The sequence below is a fragment of the Trematomus bernacchii genome, unplaced genomic scaffold (assembly GCF_902827165.1).
Source record: "Trematomus bernacchii unplaced genomic scaffold, fTreBer1.1, whole genome shotgun sequence".
NCBI lineage: Eukaryota > Metazoa > Chordata > Actinopteri > Perciformes > Nototheniidae > Trematomus > Trematomus bernacchii.
The window spans coordinates 1944100-1968050 of NW_022987771.1; the positions used below are offsets into that span (position 1 = coordinate 1944100).

At 41.7% G+C, this 23951-nt stretch overlaps 2 protein-coding genes across 2 annotated transcripts; both read left to right on the plus strand.

The window, feature by feature from the left end:
• Window positions 1-3: 3 nt before the first annotated feature.
• On the plus strand, window positions 4-3808 carry nfu1 (NFU1 iron-sulfur cluster scaffold homolog (S. cerevisiae)). Its single transcript, XM_034148754.1, has 8 exons — window positions 4-107; window positions 1176-1276; window positions 1371-1506; window positions 2090-2156; window positions 2253-2370; window positions 2472-2535; window positions 3035-3209; window positions 3441-3808. Exons 1-8 carry the CDS (start codon window positions 49-51, stop codon window positions 3477-3479), a joined length of 759 nt encoding a protein of 252 aa, XP_034004645.1. The 5' UTR covers window positions 4-48; the 3' UTR covers window positions 3480-3808.
• A 418-nt stretch (window positions 3809-4226) lies between these two features.
• Window positions 4227-23951, plus strand: LOC117496878 (glutamine--fructose-6-phosphate aminotransferase [isomerizing] 1). The gene is made up of 19 exons (XM_034148722.1): window positions 4227-4304; window positions 6417-6524; window positions 7031-7138; window positions 7236-7361; window positions 7483-7541; window positions 7618-7752; window positions 7841-7902; window positions 7986-8065; window positions 8145-8253; window positions 8417-8580; window positions 11398-11493; window positions 11893-11990; window positions 12175-12295; window positions 12675-12832; window positions 15950-16064; window positions 17623-17750; window positions 18170-18337; window positions 19227-19388; window positions 22238-23951. The coding sequence occupies exons 1-19, from the start codon at window positions 4298-4300 to the stop codon at window positions 22280-22282; spliced, it is 2049 nt and encodes a 682-aa protein (XP_034004613.1). The 5' UTR covers window positions 4227-4297; the 3' UTR covers window positions 22283-23951.

Sequence of the window (23951 nt, forward strand, 5' to 3'; positions counted from 1 at the left end):
CCGCATGTAGGACAGACCACTTCCGTCTTTTAAATAACCATAACAAACATGGCGACTTACAAGCAGGTCGGCAGGTTATTGGGAATTTCAGCAAGGCTTTCCCGTCCGTAAGTGTCCCTGTTTGTCAGTTGTGAAAGTGCAATGTCTGTCATTTTTCTGTAATACTTATAAATCAAGAGCAACGACCTCTAACGTACCAAAGCTAACTGAGAGCAGCTAGCTAGTTAGCTAAGTTCCATGGTGACGCAGAAAGATAGCGCCTATCAGAGCAGCATGATAACAAGCATGATGTCATTGGTGTGTCTTCTATTACTTATTATTCTTAACGAATTGCCCTTAAAATAAATGACGTGTTGTATTGTCCCTTTTGCACTATTTCTTTCAATTGGATTAAACTGCAACATGTAGCTTTCTTTCTTTCTTTCTTTTCCTGACATGTATATAATTTAGATTTTCATTGCCATATCTACACTGCAGCTACTGTTCATATGACAATAAAAGCTTTGAAAATCTTTGAATCTAGAACATTCTTCAGGGTTCTTACGGTCATTAAAAACCTGGAAAAGTCATGGAAATTCAAAATGCTAATTCCAGGCCCTGGAAAAGTTATGGAAAACAATATTTTTCCCAAAGATTTGGAAAAGTCATGGAAATGTAACTAAAGTTGCATCAAATATAATTTATATTTTATCTAATCGCCGAAATAGTAATACTATAATGATAATAAATACTGTATAGTAATTAAACGTAAAATGGCATTTAACTGTCGAGGTATTTTGCTGGTGAGAGATTTTAGTTGATTTAGCCTGTAGGAGCTAGTAAGCCAACTATTTGATTTGTTTTAGATCAGACATGTTTCATATGCAGACCTTATTTTCCTGTTCCATGTTAAAATAAACAATTTTCAGTAGTACCGCTGAGAAAGAGTAATTTTTTTGGTCATGAAAAATTAGGCAACGGTCATGGAGAAGTCATTGAAAATCATTGGTGAAAAAGTGTATGAACCCTGATTCTTAGTGAACTGATTCCTCTTTGAAACTGTTACATACAGAAGTGGGAGGGAGGAAATAAAACAGGGTTGCAAGGTCACTGAATATTCAGATTTTTAGCAACATATATTGAGGGTTGAGTTAAGCTGTTGTAACTCTTTACATGTTTCTTTTGTTTTGTCCCAGTCTTGCAGTCAGTGCATATCAGTGCGCCAGATTGCACTTGCCTTCACATAACACAGCAGTCCAAAACAGATGGCCACAAAACCCCCATTGGATTGTTCCTGGTTTGTATGCCTTCAAGATCATTATGGTCTTCTGACTTGGGACAACACTAAATAATGATTAACTGATTACATTTTTTATTTTTATTTTTTCCAGCAAGGACCATGTTTGTGCAGACGCAGGACACACCAAACCCAAACAGTCTAAAGTTTCTTCCCGGTCGTACAGTTCTTGAATCTGGGACTATGAATTTTGCGGGTCCTCGTGATGCTCATTGCTCACCCTTAGCCAGGTATATTACATGTTAAGTAAACAATTACTGAACAGCTAGTAATGCATCAAGTTCACAGCCGGCACTTAGACACCCAGTAGGAACAAATGCACAAATGACACTTGAGTGGTGCTTATTGATGTTGGCTGTGTTCCAACTATTCATAGTCAAAGGAATGCAGCCATTACGCTATGTATCAGTGGCACTTGGGTTTGGTTTGTTATTCAACTGCATGACAACCAATTGCATCTGTACTCACAAAACAAGAAATGACGATATAAGACTTCTGTGTTCTCCTCTGGTTGTCCTTGAGTCTTCATAAACTGGCCAATCCCATGCCAAGAAATGTGTCAAACAATGCAATCAGTAGATTTTGTTCATGTTGAGCTTTTTTTCATGTCCTTGTACCCTTGTAACCCTTGTAAATTACATTACACGTATGACATGTATATATTACACATGGTGCTGTGTATGTTTATGTAAAACAAATCTGTCTAAGGATTGGTTTGCATAACATATTTTTGATTGTAGTGTTTTAAGTGTCAAACTCTGTAATATTTCACAAATGTATCAAAACCTCAGTCAAGTTCTGTGTTGTCTTCAGGCAGCTGTTTAGGATCGAGGGAGTCACGGGTGTCTTCCTAGGCTCTGACTTTATCACCATATCAAAGGTAAAACCAGGTCAAATATGATATAACCCTTACATAGTGGCACACTATAATGTCATTGCTGAGGATCATTTGTTTTTTCTCTCTGCCTCCATTTAGTCTGATGAAAATATGGAATGGAGAGTTATCAAGCCAGATGTGTTTGCTGCCATCATGGACTTCTTTGCATCTGGACTTCCTGTGGTGAATGAGGACAGCACACCAAGTGCAGATACAGGTATACATTTTAACCAGCTGTGCAGGGAAAACACTGAAATAGACAGAATGAGTTTGGCAGACTATTTGTGAATGCTGAGGAATCTCCATTTGTCTTCTCAGCACCATCAGAGGATGACGATGAAGTAGTCGCTATGATCAAAGAACTTCTGGACACTCGAATAAGGTAGCTGCTTGTGAGGAGGCACTCTGATTCGGGTTGTTTCTCAATCGCGAGTAAAGCTGCTTCAGAGCCACTATTTCAAGCATACTACGTCATTGAGTGCCGCCGAAGTACTGTTCCAATCTCCAGCATACTTGGAAATCTACCGAGCCCGGCGTACTCCGTTTGGAGAAATATCGAGGCTGCACATGAGTAGACTCCGCGGTCTTAAAATCCCCACAATGCTTTGCGCACGGACCAATTTCCCCAAATCTGTGGCGGAAGATGTAAGGCGGGGCCTCTCATATGACGCACACCTGCACACTTGCTAGCGTGTTCCACACTTCGTTTTCCGAATGCCAGGAAGTATTCTTGACTCGCTTCTGAAGCAAGATGCTCGGCAGACATGTGCTACCAAGCAAGCGTACTCGCGATTGAGAAACACCCACTGTATAAGTATCTTTTCCCTGTGACCATGGCTTCCTGTCCTTTCTCCACACTCACTGGTGTTTTTCTCCCCCAGGCCAACAGTGCAGGAGGATGGAGGTGATATAGTGTATCGGGGGTTTGAGGGCGGCATTGTTAAACTGAAGCTGCAGGGCTCCTGCACCAGTTGTCCCAGTTCAATGGTTACTTTGAAGAGTGGAATCCAAAACATGTTGCAGTTTTACGTTCCCGAAGTTGAATCAGTGGAGCAGGTTTGTTCTCCTGACTCATTGTTGTTGTAATAAGCTGCATACATTTTATTTTATGTTGTATAAGCACTGTAATTTTAAATCTCTTGTATTATTAGATAGACACATTGGTGTCATGACTCACAAATTGCCATCTACAATTAGCACACATTAATTAATATAAAAAGGCAATATGTGGTTTGGGAAAGTCTGTGCTACTTAAGGTGTGAATTTAACTTGTTATTTTTTCCACAGGTGACGGATGAGGATGAGGAGGAAGCTGCTCAAGTGTGAACTACACTGAAACCACATTTACACATTCCTCGCTCCCCCCACCAACTCCTTTGATTCAAGCCATAGTTACAATAAAATGGATTACAGCACAGCATAGCTGTCCTCATTATTCATCCAGATGCCAATGATTTTGATATCTATTTTCTGTACAGTGATTACAAAATTAAAATATATAGGACAGAAGAGCCTGGTCATAGGAACTGATTGCTCTAGAGCTGAAATCAACGGTGATTATTATTTTACAATGTCACACCTTTTTCATTTCAGTCACTAACCTTACCTTTACATAATTATACTGTATGTATATAAATAAAGTTTGTTGAAATATGTTTTGACAGTTTAGCCTTTTTATTGTCACAGTATGCTTCCTTACATCTAGATATGTTTTCAGTAAATGATGTATTACTTACAATTTTAGAGATATTACTTACAGGGCAGGTTTAACGTAATATAAGTGTGCCATTACTTAAAACCCGGATAATGCCCTTTGTGTAATTGAAAATGTTATTGACAAGTTATTTTACATGGTTTTGCAGTAGCAGAGGGCACAGGCTAGGCATTGCGCAGTAATGTTGACTTTAGGTGTGTGCTGTGTGTGGTGGCTGTTCTGCCTACGGATATGTATCCTGATGCCACGTCAGGAGTGTCGACGTCGGTAGGTATACCTTGATTGACAGGCCTTTCGACCAATCAGAAGCTGCCATGGAGGACGGCGGTTGGCTCTGACTCAGTGAAAACAATAAGTGGGCGAAGTTAAACTGACAGGCGTTCCCGGCTACCGTAGTAGCTGTATTTGGCAGCCAAACTGAACTGAAGACATGTGTGGTGAGTTCTGAATCAATTCTACATTTATACTATACAGCGGAACATATAGTTTGTTTCCTTATTCCAAGAACAGCAACGGTGTAATTGTAAGTACTGCTAGCATCATTGGCTCAGGTTAAATGTTAGTCAGTTGAATTTAGCTAAAGGGTGGCTAACCCGAGTTAGCTTACATGAGATGCTGTTAGCTATCCAAATATAAAGAAACCACTGTGTTATTTTGCTGCAACGTCACATGATATCTGTGTTTTTGACGTTAACGCCAAGTCAATATCCAGGGATATGATGTTTCTTCCTGTCAACGCAGTTTACGTGGTTTGCGGTGACATGACGTCCATCTCTGTACTTTCCACTGCGCGTCTGTCACTCTGGTTTGTTGTCTTCAGAGAAGTACTCAGATTGTGTACTTTAATAAAAGTAGAACTAGCAGAGAGCAGGACAACTCGGTTACAAGTTATAGTCCTGTATTCAAAATGTTACTCGAGAAAAAGTACAAAAGTATTGGCATCAAAATATACCTACTATCCAAAGAAAAGTACTCTCTATGCAGAATGGCCCATTTCACAATCCTATATTATATGTTGTCATTAAAATCATTGATGTATTAAGTGTTTATCAAGCTGGTCAAGGTGGAACTCATTTTAATTACTTTATTTACTGCTGGGTAGCAAGAGCATGTTGTAACTTGAGTTTTTTTGAGTTGATCATATTGTTTATCATTAATCTATATCTGCATAGTAACTAAAGGTACTACATAAAAGTAATAGAGTAAAAGTCCAATATTTACCTCTGAATTTTAGTGGAGTGGAAAAATGCAAAGTAACATAAAATGAAATTAATCAAGTAAAGTACCTCAAAATTAGTTATTTTACACCACTTAGTTACTTTTACGTTAAACTTTTATCGAGAAAGTATCCGGAAACAACTCCTTTGTCATCATCAGTTTGGCAAATGTATTTGAGATACTTTGCAAGTACCTGTCCATGTCCCTGATTGCCTTCTTCTTTCACGCCTGATAGCTGATGTCTCTCTGTCTCCCATCACTGTCTCTACAATCTCAATCACACCATCAGACCAGATAAACTAGTTGGACACATGATTCTATTTCATTATCTACTGACATGTCGGCAAGAAGCCACTTTCCTCGGGTTCAGTTTTCTATGATCAACATATTTCTTTAACAAAGGTTGGTCTTGTGCCTTCTGCCTGCTGCTGCAACACTTTCCTGTGGAGATTCCCCTCACTGCCTCCCCCCGTCTCCTGCTGATCTGAATGAATGCTCTGTTGGACCAGGCAGCTCTCTGGCTCTACATTTGCATTTATCTGTTAATGCTTAGCTGTGTAACTGGGCTGTATTTCATTCCTTCCCCCCTTTGGGCTAATTAAGGTGACATTGATGTCAGTGTGAGTAAGTTGCTGGACTGGCAGAGGAGTCCGAAGTACCTGCAGGAAAGACTGCGGATTATTGCTGAAATGTGTCATTGAAATACTAAAATAGGGATTGATGAGGGTCGGTTATTGCACCGTTGAGTAACAGGAATATTTGGAATGAGATGTCATGTGTTGAAACACCCATGCCTATAGATATACTCCATTGTCTCTAAGCAGGCCTTACTGCCAAGGATTTAGTTTTGTCTGTGCTCCTGTAAGACTGGTTTTTTGCATTATGCACAATACACCTCCAATGTATTGACTTGCAAATAAAGGATGGCTGTCATCTCAAAGTAGAGCTTGTCCTACTTCGTAAGAATCGCATTACACTGTCATCAGCCGCATTTTCATCTTTATATTGAATAATTTTATAGTGACGGTATGATTTATAGCATATCTAACAAAGTTTTACAAATAAACAATTCCAAGAAGATTTTAGTATCATGTAATGACAGTAGAACACAGATTATTTCCTTTCCCTGATTTATTTCCTTTTTCCCTGATAATATAAAAATATATATATATATATATATATATATATATATATATATATATATATATATATATATTTATTCAAGAAACGTATAGTGTTGTATTATTATGCTAAGCCATTTCACACAGGGATAGTCATTTTTCTTCCTTAAATCTTCAGTGGCTTGATATTCTATTCCTTCCTCTGCCCAGGAATCTTTGCATATCTCAACTACCATGTGCCGAGGACTCGTCGGGACATCCTTGAGATCCTCCTCAAAGGTCTGCACAGACTGGAGTACAGAGGCTATGACTCAGCCGGTGAGAGACATTTAAAAACCTCATATCATCATCATCATCATCAACAACACACTTTTTTAATCAGGCCTCTTTATTCACGTTCCCCTTACTGTCTTCCAGGAGAGCTTTTTTCTGATAATGCCCAATTTGCTGATGGTGAAGTGTGTTTATTTGGACAATAATGCAGCGTTAGAATCGCCTCATCACCATTTGTTTTTCTTTGTTCCCACTAAGCAAGACTGATGTTGACTGTAAATAATTGAACAGCCATTATTGTGTTTATGGGTTACACTTACCGCACCATTAATGTCGCTATGTACTGTATGTGAAGACTATGTACTGTATGTGAAGACTACTGTATGTGAAGAAGTTTTTTTTTCTAATGTTTTGGTTAAATGTAGCTGCATTTTATGTTGGAGTTCTGTTCTGGCATTGGACCACAACAAGTGGGAACAAGTTATCATATACATTTTTGTATACTTCATTCACTCTAATTCACTCATGCTAATTTATTTGTATTTGGTTAGGTGTGGGAATTGATGCTGGAAATGGAAAGGACTGGGAGACAAATGCCAAGTCCATCCAACTGATCAAGCAACGTGGAAAAGTGAAGATGCTTGATGAGGAGATCAACAGTAAGTACTGTGAATCAAACATTCAACTGGATTTTCATTCTTTGGTGCATTTTGGATACTAAATACTCCTGTGTGGGTGTGTTTGTCTGACCTTTAGAGCAGCAGGATATTGACATGGATGTGGAGTTTGACGTCCATCTGGGCATTGCTCACACCCGCTGGGCCACCCACGGTGCGCCAAGCCCAGTTAACAGCCATCCACACCGATCTGACAAGACCAATGGTCAGTTGTGTTTGAAGATTGAGAGCTAACACACAGCACAAAGCTAAATATTTTTGCAGCTCAGGTTTTTTGATCTGGTTTCAGGTGTCTTAAAGTTTCTGTTTATATTTCTGGTCTACAGAGTTCATTGTCGTTCACAATGGAATCATCACCAATTACAAAGACCTGAGGAAATTCTTGGTAAGCATACATTTCTTTCATTTGTTGACCACTCTGATATGAAACAGGACTAACTATTTTTTTCCCACCTCCACAGGAGAGCAAAGGTTACGAGTTTGAGTCGGAGACTGACACGGAGAGCATTGCCAAGCTGGTGAAATACATGTTTGACAACAGGGAGAATAACGACATCAGTTTCGCAACACTGGTGGAACGAGTGACCCAGCAGCTGGTGAGGACCTGCTCATGCACACTGCTGCTATTATATTGATCAGCTGATAAAAAGCCTGTCTGATTTTATTTGTTCTTCCCCTCACCAGGAAGGAGCTTTTGCCCTGGTCTTCAAGAGCGTCCACTACCCCGGAGAGGCAGTGGGCACAAGGTACAGTCCTACTGATGCTGTCAAACGTATGGCAACTACTTCAGATTGAAGTTTTGTTTGCTCATAAAATAGTTTCTGTGTAGGAGGGGAAGTCCCCTGCTGATGGGAGTGAGGTGTGATCACAAGCTGTCCTCAGATCATATTCCTGTGGTCTACCGCTCCAGTAAGTTTCAGTTTGTATTCTAAACGATCCATGTGTGATTGCAGAAGTGTGACTGAGGCTCATTTCTTTTTGTCTTCAGCCACTAAAGACAAGAAAGGCTGCACTGCCCTACCCAGGTCGGACCGGGACACCTGCTTGTTCCCTGTGGATGAGAAATCTGTCGAGTATTACTTTGCCTCCGATGCAAGGTTAGCACATACCCACATCTTTGTATCACCCTTTTATACCAAAGCAATATTAGATTTTGTTCAAAGATTCTCACCGAAGTTCCATACCTTTTTTTAGACTTTATTTTGGAGGGTGAATCAAACGATTGACGTTGTCTTCCGCTCGCCTCTCTTGTCACCACAGCGCAGTGATCGAGCACACAAACCGGGTGATCTTCCTGGAGGACGACGATGTGGCCGCCGTGGTGGAAGGCCGCCTGTCCATTCACAGGATAAAGCGTACGGCCGGAGACTATCCAGCCCGCGCCATCCAGACCCTGCAGATGGAGCTGCAGCAGATCATGAAGGGTGAGTGGAGGGTCAAGTCTTTGATCTGTTCATTTATCCCCCAAGGATACATTTTCCCTACACAGTAATCACCGGGTGAACTGCCTTGTAATCTGGTCCTGAAACCTGTTATTATTGTGTCAATCTTAATGGGAGACCAACTGCTTGTTTAGCTGAGCTGGCTGTTAACTTCCTGCCCTGAGGCCACCCTTCTTATCATCCAGCTCGTTACAAACCCACTGTATCAGCTGCACCCCCAGGTCAGCCACTGTCAATACAATGATTGTTGTAGGAATTTATCACCCTCAACTTCCCTATCTGAGCCTGAGCTGACATTTAGTGCAGTCAAAAGATAGAAGTACAGCGGAGCATGTTTTAATGTTTATAGCTTTGTTAATTAAAGGGGACCTATCAAGCAAAATGCACTTTTGTACGTCTTTTATACATGAACATGTGTCCCCGGTGTTCCAGGGAACTCACCAAGTGTCAGAAAACACAACCCTCTCTATTTTCCTCCATACCCAAATCTCTAAAAAAGGGGCTGCAACGGATCTGATAAAAACTGATCCAGATTTGAACACTGTCCTGACGTCAGGACAGTGGCGCTACGGCTATTGGGCCAACTCCACCAATCAGGAGGAGACCGCCACGGCCATTGCCGTTCGAAAGCGCTGGAGACGCTGTAGTACATATGCCAGGCCAGTAGATGGTGCTGTTCTCACAGAATCAGCCCTTGCACAAACAGAGCTATAAATTGTCAAATTGAGCAAAATGAGGCATGGCTAAAATGCATGATCTGTTTGGTATTTTGAAAAAAAAAAAAGTATAAATATGCCTTATATAGGTATGGTCCTACACTATATTATTCAAATATAGCATGATAGGTCCACTTTAAACAAAGGGTAATGAGTTTTAAAGTGTATATTTGAGCTGTAATTGAAGAGAAGTGACTTTTAGTTTATTTATTGTTGAGAGTTGGATGAGAAGTGGGACTTTCATGGCTCAAATCTCACATGAGACTGTTGGCTGGGACCAATAACCTCCCAGGGTCTCAGCTGGTTGCCTCTTCGTGCTGTTTCACTCTTTGTCTTAGCCAAGTTAAGTGCATGTTAGCTTTAGCTTCATATTTACTCTACAGACATAAGAGAGGTATCAGTTATATCACATAACTCTCCTCAAAAGGGGAAAATACTCCTTTAATTTGGACTAGGGCTGCACGATTTGGGGAAATAATCTAATTGCGATTTTTCTGACAGATATTGCGATTGCGATTCGATTTGCGATATTTGTTTTTAAGCGACCCAACGGAAGTTTATTGTAAAATGCGGCCATATCTCCGGCTAGGAAGGTCGTATCAACGTGCTCCCGTCTCTCGCAGCCCGAGCTACGAGTGAAAGAACTAAACTTACATGAAACTTCTGTTGTGATTAGGTAAACATGTGAACATGTGATGGAGCATTACTAACCTGACTCAGATGGTTTGTTTCCCCAAAGCATCTAGGAAAGCTCCACTGGAAGCCATTTGGAAAAGTATTTCAAAAATACTTGGCAGGTGATTGGATCAATCTGTCTATCACCTGCTGTCATGGGCCACTTCTGATTGGTTGGTACATGTGGAGCACAGCACTTCTGATTGGTGTGGATGACTGACACACAAGAAGAACTGGCTTGCAGGCTTTGCGATTTGATAATTGCATAATTTCAAATTTCGATTTAAAATCGATTAATCGTTCAGCCCTAATTTGAACTATGGCTGCATTGTTATGATATCACTTTTTTAATTATTGGTTAATCTGCAGAATATTTTTTTTTAATTAATGTATTTAGTCAAAAGTGGGGGAAACGGCTGTCTCGACTTCTCAGGACCCAGTGATGTCTTTACATTGGTATTTTATCCAAACAGCAGTGCAAATTGGCAACAGCTATCCAGCATTCATGCGTTCACACAAAACCTCACATCCACTTGATCTCATTCCAAATGTCCGTTTCTCTGGGCAATAAACTGAGGCCGCCAAAGGGTGGGGACATTTTTGTCCACCGACCCATAGAGCAAGCTTTAGAGCTCATGGTTGCAAACGGAGCAGAACATCCTCATGTGAGAACCTGGAAAAAAACAAATAGCTAATCGTTGCTGTTTTAAAGAAGGACATATTGATTGAATAAAAACATGTGTTCATTATCCGGCTGAAATGTTGCATAAAATGGGTGACGTGCCTCACACTGTGTATCCCAGATAGCTGTGAACACTTAAACCTCTGAGCCGTCCACACAAAGAGAAATCTTCTCCACTCACTCTTCCTGAGTAATCCAGCAGAGGGCAGAGGTAAACTGATGTTGGCTGCTCTCTACATTCCTTTGTGGTCCTGTCATTACTCAGCCTTTCCTCCGTTTCACTTTCTGGAGCCTTTCTGCTGAATAACCAAAATCGCATGACCCAAATTGCCGTCAGTGGCTGGCTCAAAAACACTCTCATAGTTCAGTGTCACTGATTATTATTGATGGAAAAACACTATCTCCCTTTGTCTCAGGTTTGCTTTTACAACATTTAAAGGATGCCTTACCCTTTGGCTATGAACATTTTAACAAAGCAACAAAAAACAGTAACTCCCTGCGTTCCAAACAAAGCCTGATTTATCAGTAACACATTGTAAAGATGTTCATGCTTCTCCAGGAGCTAGTGGTTTGCATTTTCAGGCACTTAATCTGAAGAGAAGACCCTTTCAGACGGTCACATGTGGGCTCACACTTTATTAAAAAGTCCATCAATGTGTTCTTAAGAGGCATCAACCCTCTTTAAGAGTGGAAATGTTTAACTGATTTCTGATCCTCCCACCACAGGCAACTACAGCTCCTTCATGCAGAAGGAGATCTTTGAGCAGCCCGAGTCTGTGGTCAATACCATGAGGGGGAGAATCAACTTTGAGAACAACACAGGTTCGTTTTTCAGTCGGGCATTCATGTAATAAAACGGCTAATGGATGCACTATTTTGTGCTCTGTCCTACCGTGCATGATGCTGAAACGCATGCTCAAATGTCTCCTGTTAAGGATTTATTATAAGCAAAGCACATGTGAAAACATTTATTAGTTTGTTGGGATGACTAGCCTTGCTGTCACTTTGTTATAAAAATCTTAGTTTGAAAACAAGGGAAGTTAAGTATGTATCCAAGATGAACTATACATGTGCTTTTGTCTCACTGTGGTTAAGAACATTTTAATGAGCTACACACTTGTTTTCTTAAAAGATTCTCTCATGGGCTCTGTGTGGACCTTTGTAATGAGGTGGAAACTAATAGAGTAGCATGATGGATTAGCTGTTTGTTTTGCTTTTCAGTCACCCTGGGTGGACTGAAGGACCACATCAAAGAGATCCAGAGGTGTCGGCGGCTGATCCTCATCGCCTGCGGGACCAGCTACCATGCTGGGGTAGCGGTGAGTAACCACTCGCCTAATGCTTACTCTTCTTTGGTGTAAACGCACTTTACGGGAACATGTCTGTTTTGCATTTCCACGTTTACTAGTCGGTCATGTCTGTAATGTGGACACAGGTGAGGTTTGAGCACACTTTCTGTTGTGAGCTGGATGATGCTGAGCAGTGCTTTTCTTTCCTCCCCAGACCCGGCAGGTCCTGGAGGAACTGACCGAGCTGCCGGTCATGGTGGAGCTGGCCAGTGACTTCCTGGACAGAAACACCCCCGTCTTCCGAGACGACGTCTGCTTCTTCATCAGCCAGTCAGGTGTGCAGGCCGGGGCCATCTGGACTTCATCTAAATACACATTCCCCATTTGTCCACTTTCCGCTCCTGGAAGATTTATCTGTTCTTGTGCTCATCTTGAGCCTTGTAAAACGTCTGCAGCACAGCGAGTTTTCTCTCGGTTCTGCTGCAATCTTCTGAATGTGTCTGTTTCTTTTGTGTGAGGTTTATTTATTTATTTATTTATGCGTGTCTGATATTTTTGAGACGGTTAAGCTGTTTCAAATCAGCCCTGTTTTAGTGAAAAGGCCATTTCCTAACCAACTAATAAATCAGCGTTATTATATTGTCAGAACTGTTACTTCTGTTCCATTGCATAAACAGTTGTCTAAATGTTTTTCTACTCCTGCCCATCCTCCAGGGGAAACTGCAGACACCCTCATGGCCCTGCGCTACTCTAAGGAGAGAGGAGCTCTGACCGTGGGAATCACCAACACCGTGGGCAGCTCCATCTCCAGGGAGACCGACTGCGGAGTCCACATCAACGCTGGGCCTGAGATTGGAGTAGCCAGCACCAAGGTGAGCCTGTCTTTGTGTATTCTAGAGAGCTGCAATGTCTGGGAATTGTGTACAGTATCTTCCTCTGCAAACAGGCATTTTCAAGAAGGGTAAGGTCGCACAAAATGCAATAACTCTTATTTTCCTGGAGGTGCTTGGTAGCTGAGTTACATTGCTTGCCATATAACAGCAATGGCCTGGTTTAAATTCCAGCCTTGGGACCTTTGCATGTCACACCCCCCTCTCTCTCTTTCATTACACTCTGACATTGTCTTACCTGGCTGTTTGTCAATACCTTTGGACAGTACATACCTGTTGGAGACAAATATACATGTGACATGAACTGTTATCAAATATTACATTTAATACAAAATATAGCTACATCTTTTCCATTGCTCAGTTGAGAAAAAAAACCCTGATGTGTCCCTGAAAAACTGTCCCATTTTCTCCTGAGTGAGGAGGTGTACCTCACATCAAATCCTTGAAAATAATTGCATGCGTAGATGGCAACTGGTTTGGATAAAACACTTGATATCTTTGATGAACTGACCTTTTTATACTGACTTTGACAAAACTGTCCACCAAGTTGTGGAATTTTCTCATGAATGAACTCAACGGCCACTGACACTGAATGAAGCCCAGATGAAAACTCCATCGTGAGTCTCCCCCCGCCTCCTGACATTTTCCTCCTCTCTGAACCCTCGGGAGTTGAATGAGCCTGATATTCTCATCTCAACGCATGTCAAGACAGGGTCCTTCATTTTCTGCCTCTCCGCCCCCTCCCCCAATCCCCCAATCCCCTTCTACTAAACCAAAAGGTTTTGCTCATTTGGACAGAGAAGTAGAGGAGCCCCCGCCCCAGTTGGAGAGGAGAGAGAGAGAGAGAGGGAGAGTGCAGCAGGTCCCTCCCTGGCCCGGCCCTTAGGCTTGGCTCGGGGACTCTCTCTCTGCGCCAAAGTCCCGGAGCACGCCTCGGAGACGCCATCATTAACTACTTGGCTGCCTGGGCCACACACCCAAACCCAACTCCACCAAGTGCTGCAACCTAGCTCATCAAATCCCTACATGTGACTAGGGCTGAACGATTAATCGATTTTAAATCGAAATCGCGATTTGAAATGATGCAATTATCAAATCGCAAAGCCTGCGATTTGATTTTGTTTTTTGGTCTTCTTGTGTGTCAGTCATCCACACCAATCAGAAGTGCTGTGCTCCACATGTACCAGCCATTGTTAACCAATCAGAAGTGGCCCATGATAGAAGGTGATAGACAGATTGATCCAATCCAAATGGCTTCCAATGGAGCTTTCCTAGATGGTTAGGTGAAACAAACCATCTGAGTCAGGTTAGTAATGCTCCATCGCATGTTCTACATCTATTACAGGGTGAATCTTAAACTGAAGCTTGACTTTAAAGCAACCCAACGGAAGTTTCATGTAAGTTTAGTTCTTTCACTCGTAGCTCGGGGTGCTAGAGACGGGAGCACGTTGATACGACCTTCCTAGCCGGAGATATGGCCGCATTTTACAATAAACTTCCGTTGGGTCGCTTAAAAACAAATATCGCAAATCGCAATATCTGTCAGAAAAATCGCAATTCGATTATTTCCCCAAATCGTGCAGCCCTACATGTGACACAAAAATCCTCTACATTGCTTCTATTTTCAACTGGATAAGCACAAATATAAAGGAGAAAACAGCCTTTTCCCTATTCGCATGCTCATATTCAAGATTTATGGAATAAATGGAGACGAGAACATTTTGAAGCTGTCAACTAATTAAATGGAGACTTTATGGATTACAGTGCAGTATCCGTTGGTAATTTACAGCGTCACATCATTCGTTTTCTAGTCAACAACTGCGTCTCTTTGAAAATAAATGTGTTTATGTAAGGGGGTTCATCTCTGCTGGGGAACAGTTGGCATGTTATGCATGAAACACGCTACAAAGTAGATGACATAAACACTTGGAGAACCCCACAGTTGACTATGTTGAATAAATATGTTGCCACCTCTGACTCGCTAGCACAGACGGTCAGAGTTCTGAGGAGCTGTGGTTAGCGTGTTGTCTGGAGGAGGGAAAAAACAGTGTAAAGGTTTTACAGCCATTTTCTTGGCAATAGACACTGGCATGTCTGAGTCCAGAGGGTCCCGTGAAATGACTTGGCTTCACTGGAGCACTGATTAAATCTCCCTAATGGGCATGGAAGGCCTCCAAACGTGCCTGCAGATGAAGGAAAGGAGACAAAGTGTGCGGGGATGACGGCAGGCAGGCATGGAGTCTCAGATGTGCCGCGGTTGTGTGAGCGGTGACGTTTGCAGAATGATCAGAGGGTGTGCGCTCTGACGGGATGTTGTGTGTTCACACAGTTTTCCAGGATGAGCAACAATTGGTTTTAGTGAGCTGCATGCTGCTTGACGTGTACTAAATCCAAACTCCTTCTATTCTCATCTGGTGCAGATTATTACTGAGACAGAGTTCAGTATAATAAAACAGAGAGACATGAAGCACATGCATGAAGAACTATACTGAGAGAGAGAGAGAGAGAGAGACTCCATTTGGGATCTGGTTGCTGCTCTTTTTTGTTACTTTAGCTGCAAAACAGAAAACGTACTATTTATTATATTTAATAAGTTGGGTTACAATAGGACCTGGTTTTTCATAACCATTTGTGCACGTGTCTTAGCACAGTTGTATTTAGTTAGAAGGGTAATTAGACGGCTGTTTTCTTGTTCCTATCACTTATTATAATGCTATAATACTCATTAAGTATTATTGCTGTATTATACTGTACATTTCAAGGAATACTCTGGTTTAATTATTAATATTACACCACTATATACATTGTAATATTCAAGTGTTTATTGTTATATATTGTAGTACAATGTGCAAATTCTTTCCAACGTATCTATTGCACTTTTAACTTGAACTTAGTTTATATGAATGTTTATTCTACATTATTTTATGTTTATTTTATTGTAAAATTGAGCACTTTTCATGAAACCAAACATAACCCAGGATTAAAAAAAATATATATAAATTAAATAAAGATTCTGCAAAGTTGAAATTTGATCCAGAATTTGCAATGTAAATCTAACATTAATAACACACACTCTGCTCTTCTGACTTTGCTCTGCAGGCGTACACCAGCCAGTTCGTGGCCCTCATCATGTTTGCGCTGTTGATGAGCGACGACAGGATTTCCATGCAGCCCCGACGCCGAGAGATAATCCAGGGCCTGAGAGTCCTCCCAGGTAAATAAAGCCAAGACTTTTCTGATTCAGACACAGAAATCCAGAGCCCTGTACCACGAATCCAGTTCAACAGACCCTGGATATGTTTGAGTTACCCGGCTTACCTAATCCAAAACAAATGCGCTCTCGCTAAACTGTCCTACGACGCTGGTTATCAACTGGGTAACTCAAGCCAGGGTTTCTCTCTCCGGCTGAGTGCGCGTTCACATGAAAGGGGCGGGGTTAGCAACATTTGACCAATCACAAACATGGAGAAGCGTACTGACAGCGCAGCGTCATACTTCTATAATATTAGACTAATATGAAGACGTTAAACTTTAAACATCCATGACTTAAACACTTTATCCAGGATAAAAGCCACATAGCTGCACCTGCAAGGTGAATACAGCTGGTAAAAGAAAAAGTGTTTGAATACGTTCATTAACAGTTTTATGATATCACTGCTGCCCCGACACGAGTGGATCTGACTTTAATTACATTTGACTCGAGTGTTTCGTCAACTTAATGTGTTGCTTAAAATAATACTTCTGCATACAGTATGTGACACTGTAGTGTTGCACGGCCAGATACGGCTCAAGAAGCTGACTCAGATAAGGAAATATATGATACATTATGATGTGATATGAATGATAATGGGACACATCGACGTCTGCACTCACAGTGCCGCGGACTGTACTTAATGTTACTCTGATCCGGTTACTTGTGTTGTGGCAGATATTTAAGTAAGCTTTCTTAACGCTAATGTTATAATAGTCAGATTGCTCTGAAGATGGGAGAGGATATTCTATTAATTTTCACGTTCACACGGTCGGTGATTTTGGCCGGTCGTCTTTCCTGCAACGGCAGTTTAAACTGTATTTCCTTTCTCCTCCTGTCATATGAATTGATCGCTTTAAACTCCGCACACTGAGCTCTGATTGGTCAGCAGGCAGTGCTTTTATCCTGGAACCTATCCTGCTCCGGAGGATAGCCGTTCAGAATAAGTTATCTAGTCCGCTAAAAAGTGAACCAGCTTCGTAGGACCGGAAACCCCTGAAGTTAGCTTGCTAAACGAAAATCTTGATTCGTAGTATACCCCCCAGGTTAGCTGTTCAGCATAAGTTACCATGGAGATCTAGCCCGGTAAAAAGTGAACCAGCGTCGTAGGACCGGAAACCCAGAGTTTTCCCTGAAGTTAGCTCGCTAAGCGAAAATCCGGCTTCGTAGTACAGGCCTCAGATCACATGTGAGATTAAAATGTATAGGGTTAGAAAGCCAGCCCTCCGAGCAGAGATCAAGTGAACCCAAAGCATGGTTCATATTTGTTGTTTGTTTATACAATCCTCTTGGATGAGGAAGTGATGCGATGAGCGGGATCAGGGGAAGAGAGCGCTGTAGGCTGTGGCTTATCTGGATCTAAAGCATATGATAGAATCTCCCTCATTGTGACAGTATGAGTTCATAATCCAGCATTTGATGGGAGCAGCATGTTGACGGTAAGATTTCACATGGTAGGATTTGGCCACATTTCAAATTTAGATCCACAATTGCACGTTTTTTCTGGTCATGTCTTTTACAGATCTGATAAAGGAGGTGCTGGCTCTGGATGATGAGATCCAGAAGCTGGCGATGGAGCTGTACGAGCAGAAGAGTGTGCTGATCATGGGCCGAGGCTACCATTATGCCACCTGCCTGGAAGGAGCTCTGGTGAGAAAACGCATCCTTCTTTTTCTGAATGGTGTCCCTTAAGGGCTTCATAAAAGTTATATTTACCTGCAGGAAATATTTTGCCTTTTTCTTTACACTAAGAAACCAAAGAATGTAGATATCTAATATTGGAGATCATTGTTTTGAATATGCATCTTAATCTTAGAAAACTAGGGTTCATACCGATATTGAGGTCTTAATGTGTACATGTGTCTTTTGATTGTGTATATATATATATATATTTGTTTTGTATTCGGGATTGTGGGAAACGGTATTTTGATCTCTCTGTCTGCACACACAAACTGAAACATTGACAATAAAGTTGACTTTGACTTGACTTTGAGATGGACTGAGTTTTGTGGTTTTACGTAAGCTTAGATTGACTTAACCCGTGTTTTTTTTTACATTATTCTGCTTAGAAAATCAAGGAGATCACGTACATGCATTCAGAGGGCATCATGGCTGGAGAGCTGAAGCACGGCCCCCTGGCTCTGGTGGATAAACTCATGCCGGTTATCATGATCATCATGAGGGACCACACCTACAACAAATGTCAGAACGCACTGCAGCAGATTGTTGCCCGCCAGGTAAGAACTACACACACCTCAACAAATCAGATGTAATGATCCGTTTCATGAATGTTACGAGTGGATGCCTGCACAATTTCCCAGTTTGTGATTATATACATATTGTACACCTTTTATTTATTTACTAAATAATTATACAAAATTATCCAATATCCTGCAGATCATTTATTCACTCAATGAAATGCTCTGGAAACAAACATCTAATCTATTACGGTTAACAAATGAACAATACATTACATTTTATTCCGATTTTACAGGAATGGTTTTTTTTGTGCCATCATCGTGACTGAGAAAATTTGAAGAATATATAATTGTGTATTAAAAACACTTAATGATCTCTGTTTTGATGTCTATTCATACACCTTGACCACTCACATTTCTCCTATTGGGATAATAAAATGTACCTTGACATTGAATATTAACTCAATCTTGATGTATTAAGAACAACTTTAATCAAAAACAATCCAGATTTAAATATACTGTTGCAATGTCCAGTGACCGACCTTGCAAATTGTTTAAAAACTCACAAAAATAATGATGAAACGCATTTTCAAACATTGAAATCTAATCTGTGATACCGTCATTGTTATTGAGAACATCTAAAGCGTCCCGTATTAAAACCTTAACTCTCTGAACCCTTGAGGACCGCAGCACATTTTGCATGTCAGGTTAATTTCCACAGTCCTGTCCTGCGTCACACCCCCGATCCTTCACCTCAATAAACACAAGGGAGGGGTCCAGCGTGACATCACCGCTGTTAGTAATCTGCAGCAGATGTGGCTTTAAGAGGTGTTAAAATCAGCTGAGATCGGTGGAAGGAGGAGGGTGTTTTTTACAGATCCAAGTTTAGGACCACATTGACAGATCATTTGCTTTGTTTGATTTCCAGGGCCGCCCCATCGTGATCTGCGACAAAGACGATTACGAGACGGCCAAGAACTCGAGCCGCACCATCAAAGTGCCGCACTGCATGGACTGCCTGCAGGGCGTCCTGAGCGTCATCCCGCTGCAGCTGCTCTCCTTCCACCTGGCCGTGCTCCGAGGATACGACGTGAGTACCGGCCCTGAGTGTCCCGACTGTTTTAACAGATGATCAAGGTTCAAGGCTTTTATTGGTCATGCGTATATAGCTACAGTGTAGTTATGACGATGAAAATCTTAAGGCCCGGACACACCGGGCCGATTTCGGCCGTCGATAGATGTCTGGCCGTCGATGAGTGTCCTTTCGCCCTACTCAGGCCCCAGCCACACGAGGACGATAACGGTCGTATCTGCTACAGTTCACTATCAGATAGACGGTTCGGCCACACGAGGCCGACACGGAAAACGCAGAAAACGATAACGATAACGGGTCCCAAGGTGGGTAGATCTGCAAACGAAACGCTCTGGGGGGGCAAACGGCTCCGTGTTTACGCCTATACGATCATTTCCTGATAACGTTGAAGCCCCGCCTCTCCCCACGTCTCCTGCTCAGAGATCAGCTGCTGGGCTGTCAGAAGAGGGGGAGGAAAAGAGAGGCTCCGTGTTTTATTCTTATATTATCATATAGAGTCGTTATCAATTTGTTTTAAAGCTCAATAAATAACAAAGAAGACATCTGACCGGCACTTTTCTAATTTTGTCCGGAAGATTTAAACTTTAACGGACATGTTGACCGGTGAAAAAAAATCTAACTGAAACTCTGCGGCACGGGCCCCTCGTCCCTTGGAAGAGGCGGAGAGGTGGGTGTTTTTCATCTGCTGGTGGACTAACCGGAGAGATTTACAGCAGGAGCAAACGCTTGCCTCGGGGAGGGAGAAAAAGAGGTGCCTATTGCGTGTGGACGGAAGACTTTTTTGATATCGATTTCGGTCCGTTTGCGTTATCGTCCTCGTGTGGCTCCAGCCTCAGATTGGTGTGTCCAGCACCGTCGTGTCTTTTCGGCCGTTCCAACACCTTGTTGAATCGGGAGGCTGTCGGCAAAAGAAATCACTCTGATTGGCTGTTCAGCTTAGCGAATCAGTGCATGAGAAGCGAAACAGAAGTGAAGAAGGCACACACAGACGGCTATTATTTTTCATTTTCCAGTACCGCACTAAACATGTTTTCGATTAGAAGTCGTTATGTGAAACAGTCTGTGATGGACGAGAGTAAAAATGGAACGCACACTATTTGTTTATATCACGCAGTCTGTTCTTCTTCTCTCGGTGTATCACGCGGTCTGTCTTCCGGGTTGCCTCTTTTGAATGACGAATACACACTACCGCCGCCTGCTGGTAAGGAGAGTTATTGCCACTCACGCATGCGCAGTGCGTACGTGCAACTTGGCCGTCGGCTGAAGTCTTTAGGCGCTTTCACACCAAGCACTTTGGTGTACTTAGTTCATCAGAACTTAGTTCTGATGAACTAAAGAGCAGATCGCGTTCACACCGGAATAAGTCCCTGAGGGAGGATTAGGCAAATGAAGCCGCTGACGTCACTTCTTCTTCTTCTGCTTTGGGTTTACTGGCAGGCCGCAAACAACTTCACGGCGTATAGCCTACTGCCACCCGAAGTCCCCGGCCGGAAGTCCCCGGAGTTGGGGACTGGCACGTCGGCCGGATGTAGCGCCAATTACGTAATAGGAGCGAAAATTCTGGATCTGCTTGTTAGCACCCCCTTTGTTTTCCTTTTTTTTTTTAAAGATGTGGGTATGGAGGAAAAGAGAGGGTTTTGTTTTCTGACACTTTGTGAGTTCCCTGACACACCGGGGACACATATTTATGTATAAAAGACATCAAAAAGTGCATTTTGCATGATGGGTCCCCTTTTTAAGATGTGGACTTCAAAGCCCCTTATTTTAGCAGAGATGTGTTTGTACTTTCAGTCTCCTGGATTATTTGTCTGTGACCCCGTCAGGTGGCAAAGGCATCGACATCCACTGTCAGAAATAAACAACATGCAGTGTTTATATGTGCAGATCACAGTGCTCTTAACTCACTCAAACCATTATTGTTATTTAAGTCAAAGCGTGTAAAGTTCATAACTCAGAACACTGGAGATAATAAGTTTAGCTGCCTTAAAAAAGGATTTCAATTGTATGTAGTATATATTAAACATCCCAATGTGTTGACATACAGTCTCCCTTTGGTCCTTAAAGGTATGTGAATTTAAGGAGGGGATCAAATCACATGTTTACCAGTTTTGCTGTGCTGTGTTGGAGAGGACCACATCTGCTATCACTGTAACACGGCACACATTTAAGCACTACTTTTTATTAATTGTTCTTTGTTAGCTTCTGTAAAACCTGCTAGTTTAATTATTCCCAATGTTCCCATGTATCTGTGTCTCAGACTATACGAGCCCTGAAATTAAGGCATGTCATTTGTTAGTTTAACAGATTTGATAAAGAACAGTATGTGACCATTACTCGTATTATTGTCTCTTCATTTTCACAAGTTGCTTACTTTTTAAACAGGATTGGGCTAGCTGTTGAACCTTGTGTACACTTCCCTGGCTCTGCTTTATAACACGATGTCAAAGGACAAAGTAAACAGCTTAACTGAAGTACACCATGTAAATATTGTCTTTGTGGAACACTTCACTTCAGAGACATGTCCTCACACTGCATCCCAGTTAGCTCTTACTTTTAAGCCATAGCTATTTATAACTGTGCCATATTGGGCTGCTGTTCTGACGGGGAAGCAAAGATTTATGTGCAAATACAGCTCTGTGGCACTCCGCCCTCCCTCTCTTTTATAACAGTGTCCAAGTATCTGAAGTCTGTTTAAAGTAATGAATCCTAGGAGCATTATATCACTGTGTCTTTTTGGTAAATCCAACTTAGCATTTAGTCAGCAGAAACCCTGTCTGACTTGTTGTTGTTCATTTAAAGGGCTATTGTTCATCATATAGTAAATAACGTATTGTGTTTAACTACAGGTGGATTTTCCAAGAAACCTGGCCAAGTCAGTGACCGTGGAGTGAGACGCAACATTCATCACAACAACAGAAGCCAGGCGGACGCTCACTCATACAGACGGAGAGGGAGCGCCTGTATGCAGAAAGCAAGAGAAAACAACGTGCTATTTGTAATGCAATCTTTTACCCAACAGTTGTGTAACCCACTGTTGCATATTATCTGTGTCTCACTGTCTATATTTTCCTAGAATCCAATGGCATCGTTGTTATTTTACTGTTAGAGAAGCAGTTGTCTGTGGTGGGGAGGTCTGGGCTGGTTGTCTTCATAACGCTCAGTTTGTGAATCTGTAGCAACTGACTTGTTACATATTTATTTGTGCTGATTAGCATCACTAGGAGCTGCTGTTATAGCTGACAGGAGTTGGGTTTTACAGACCTTCATGGCTCTTGTTTTTCCTCTTCCTTTCCTGCAATGATTTGTTTGGATATTTTTCTTTGGCAGCTAATCATTTGAAGTGTCTTTTAATCTTTAGTAAACGACTGCCTTAATTCATTCCAAGCCACAGGTCATCACAAATTCATAATTGCAGCGCAGTTTGCCTGTGTTTACCTTGTTACACTCTCTCTTCTGAGGACTCTCATCTCAGTAAAGAAGCAACGTCACACATTTAAATCACAGAAAAAGCTTGAGAAGATGCTGCTGTGTAAGAAATATTCTTGGGTAGGTTACACAAGTTTGTCCTTTGTATGAACCTTGCATTTCAATATTAAACCCTAGTCTTGGTGGGATTGGTTTGGGAGAAGAAGCCTCTTACTCAGAGTGTGAGATTGTGTTACCTCACACTCGCTCTGCTTTTCCTTTAAACCATTTCTGCATAATGATTCTTATACTGACCTTATTGCTGAGGTAAGGTTTACATTTAAACTGAAGTGATGGAAATGAGATGAAGTTACTGACATGGAGTTGAAGGTTCTCACAGTTTCCAGCCCACGCCTCTCCACCACGACTCCTGCAATTGGGACCATTTGTAGCTAACCCTTTTTCTTTTCTTATATTTAATTTCTTTTTTTGTATTATTGAAGTTACTCTGATTTAAAATGTGAATGTTACCGTCATTTGAAATCTCCTGTCGTACCAAAAATCACTTTGGCAGTTGTAAACCAAAACATATATATTGTATATGTTCATCGTATATTGTAGCCAAACGTCTACTGAAGTTGGTAGATTGTGTCATGGAAGGATGCTTTGAGGCCTAAAGCGGACATGTATAGTTTTATGGCAGAGTGTCATGCTGCAGATGTTTATTTAGATAAAAAAAAAAGTCAGCTGTGTGTGTGTGACCCATAGTCTGTATTGGAAAGGGAGATGTTGTGCACACACACACACACACATAGTGAAGAAATAGAAAGTGCTTGTTTGCTTTCCTTTTCAGTCATCACATGTTAGGTTCAAAAGATATTTATCTTGCTTATGCAATCCAGCCTTAACTTTAATTTCTTCCCCCCCCTTCATTGAGTTCCTCCTGAACCAGTGTAAGGTTTTGAAAACTGGACAATGTTACAGGTACAACAACAAAAAAAACATGTACATGCTGTTAGCAGATTTAGATTACTTGACTGGCGGCGTTGACAAAAGATGCTGCACTGAATCCTAGCAACATCTGCTACTGAGGGCGTGGGGCACTATTTATTAGTGGAACCGATGCAATAAAGTGTCAAGTACTTCCCTTTTAAA

Bases quoted from the DNA above. Each gene is read 5' to 3' on its own strand.
- nfu1 (XM_034148754.1), top strand. From the start codon at position 49: ATGGCGACTTACAAGCAGGTCGGCAGGTTATTGGGAATTTCAGCAAGG. The intron at 108-1,175 runs GTAAGTGTCCCT...GTTTTGTCCCAG, and splicing joins TCAGCAAGGCTTTCCCGTCC to TCTTGCAGTCAGTGCATATC. The intron at 2,371-2,471 runs GTATACATTTTA...TTGTCTTCTCAG, and splicing joins CACACCAAGTGCAGATACAG to CACCATCAGAGGATGACGAT.
- LOC117496878 (XM_034148722.1), top strand. The intron at 7,139-7,235 runs GTAAGTACTGTG...TCTGACCTTTAG, and splicing joins GCTTGATGAGGAGATCAACA to AGCAGCAGGATATTGACATG. The intron at 8,066-8,144 runs GTAAGTTTCAGT...TTTTGTCTTCAG, and splicing joins TCCTGTGGTCTACCGCTCCA to CCACTAAAGACAAGAAAGGC.